This window comes from Solanum pennellii, chromosome 2 (assembly GCF_001406875.1).
Source record: "Solanum pennellii chromosome 2, SPENNV200".
Classification (NCBI taxonomy): Eukaryota; Viridiplantae; Streptophyta; class Magnoliopsida; order Solanales; family Solanaceae; genus Solanum; species Solanum pennellii.
This window is the reverse complement of record NC_028638.1, coordinates 31,102,560-31,104,467: the sequence shown is the minus strand read 5'-3', so window position 1 is coordinate 31,104,467 and position 1,908 is coordinate 31,102,560. Positions and strand designations below refer to the sequence as shown.

The 1,908-nt window shown below is 32.8% G+C and overlaps 1 protein-coding gene across 1 annotated transcript; it reads right to left on the bottom strand.

Moving 5' to 3' along the window:
- Nucleotides 1–706: 706 nt before the first annotated feature.
- LOC107009881 lies at nt 707–1,603 on the bottom strand. Its single transcript, XM_027914607.1, has 2 exons — nt 1,363–1,603; nt 707–909 (listed from the first exon to the last, which is right to left on the bottom strand). The coding sequence occupies exons 1-2, from the start codon at nt 1,601–1,603 to the stop codon at nt 707–709; spliced, it is 444 nt and encodes a 147-aa protein (XP_027770408.1).
- Between the last annotated feature and the right edge of the window lie 305 nt (nt 1,604–1,908).

The following is a 1,908-nucleotide window of genomic DNA, read 5'->3' as shown; positions in this document are numbered from 1 at the left end:
AAGTTATCCATGTGTTGACAGAAGAAATGCCTTTATGATTATTATGCCTAATGGGCTATCAGGGCATAGTGATTGCCTTCGAGGTGATAAATGTAGTGCCTAAGGGGTTATAAGACATAGCAATTGCTTATGGATATTTGGGTATATATGTTGATTTGCATCTACCGAGCTATGGGAGATCAAGTAGGTGATATTTGTTGTTTTTTGAACCTGTCGATCTTATAGGGCCCTAAATAAGTTGTTTGATTAGTGTCCGTTTTCTAGATTTAGGAGTTTGTCACTATATTCAACTTGTTCTTGACTCCCTTACATGATTCCTTTCATATTATGATATCCGCTGAGTTATTTTATTTCCTTTCATACTCAGTACATCATTTCATAGTGATGAGGCCCTCAAGAATGAAAATATATAATGGACTATTTATTAAGACTTCATGTAAAATGAAAAACATCATAATAAAGTTTAAGGTTGAATTTGAACAATTTGACAACATTTTATAAGATTCATTGATTTATGCGTCATCAACTACATTAATAAACTTCATGGGATTAACAATTTCTTCCCCGCCGCCATGCTTCACAAATTCTGCTATCGTGAAGAACCTCTCATTTATGATACCACCAGAAGTTGTAACACAAGTCATAGTCCTTAGTAGATTACTTGTATTCATCAAAGTGACAACATTATTGGAATTCTTAACTTTCTTTACAGCTTTTCTCCATTGCTTTCTGGTAATACAATTGACTTACACTTATCCAATACTTCATTAGAATTCCTAACTTTCTTTGATGGCTTTTCTCCATTGCTTTCTGGTAAGAGAATTGACTTTCCCTTTTTCGCATTGAATTTGATAGCAGATTCTCCATTGGTTTCTGGAACAAAAGTTGGATTAGTTTCTTTTCTCTTCTCTGTAATTTTCGGAGGAACAACTAATGAGTTACCTTTCTCAAGGATTTACGGTGTAGACTCCAATATTAAGACTTATAGTTTAAATAAATATGTGGAATATAGGGAAGGCATTCTTGATTGATTGAAACAAAACAATTTCCTCAATACAATATAACTAGGTCAAGCATGTACGAGTAGTGAAAATATATAGATTTAGTCGGTGATTGACTACCAATAGAAAGCAATCGGAGAAAGGAAAAAGTTTATAAGCTCGGTGACTAGGGTTGTCAGAAAAATTCAATCAGCTATCCCTCCCCTACGTTATATTTTTGCCTTTTACCCCCAAAAAGTGGAAGGGGTGAATTAAAAAAAATGGAAAGAGCATAAGAAGGCATAAACAAGATTAAAAAAAAAGCAACAAACTAAAATCACGTAAGACTAACAAAATGTAGAAAAATAGATATACACCATACCATAAATTTCAGGCATCTCTTCCCTATCTTTTGAGTTGTTATTCATCTCAGATCTTATATCCTTAATAGCCCGCTGAAATGCAAGATTGTTGGCAACTGATGCTATAATTTGTGAAAACGGCTGAGGCATTGAAATTTCGTTAGGATTTCCAGTATTATAAATGCCACCAAGTGTGAGATTGAGATCAATTTCTTGCTCATCACTTCTATAGGTAGAAGTTTTACCCTTTGGTAAAGTCATAGATCTGTACAAGGAAGAAAAACAAATACATAAGATGCAAATACTGAAAATATTATAGGTTTATTTTTAGGAAAATCATATAATTGAGATTGATTATATTTATGTATGAATCATATTAAGTTTATTGACTGAAGAAATTGAAACATGGAATTAGTGCACTAACAAAACACATCATAAGTCTAAATTAAGTTGTACTCACAAAGTAAAGAAGAAGCAGGCGGAAGAAACTAAGAAAAATGCACATCTGTTATGTAGTGTCAAAGAATGGAGTAAGGATTATATAGTAGAAGTGAAGGAAATAGTAA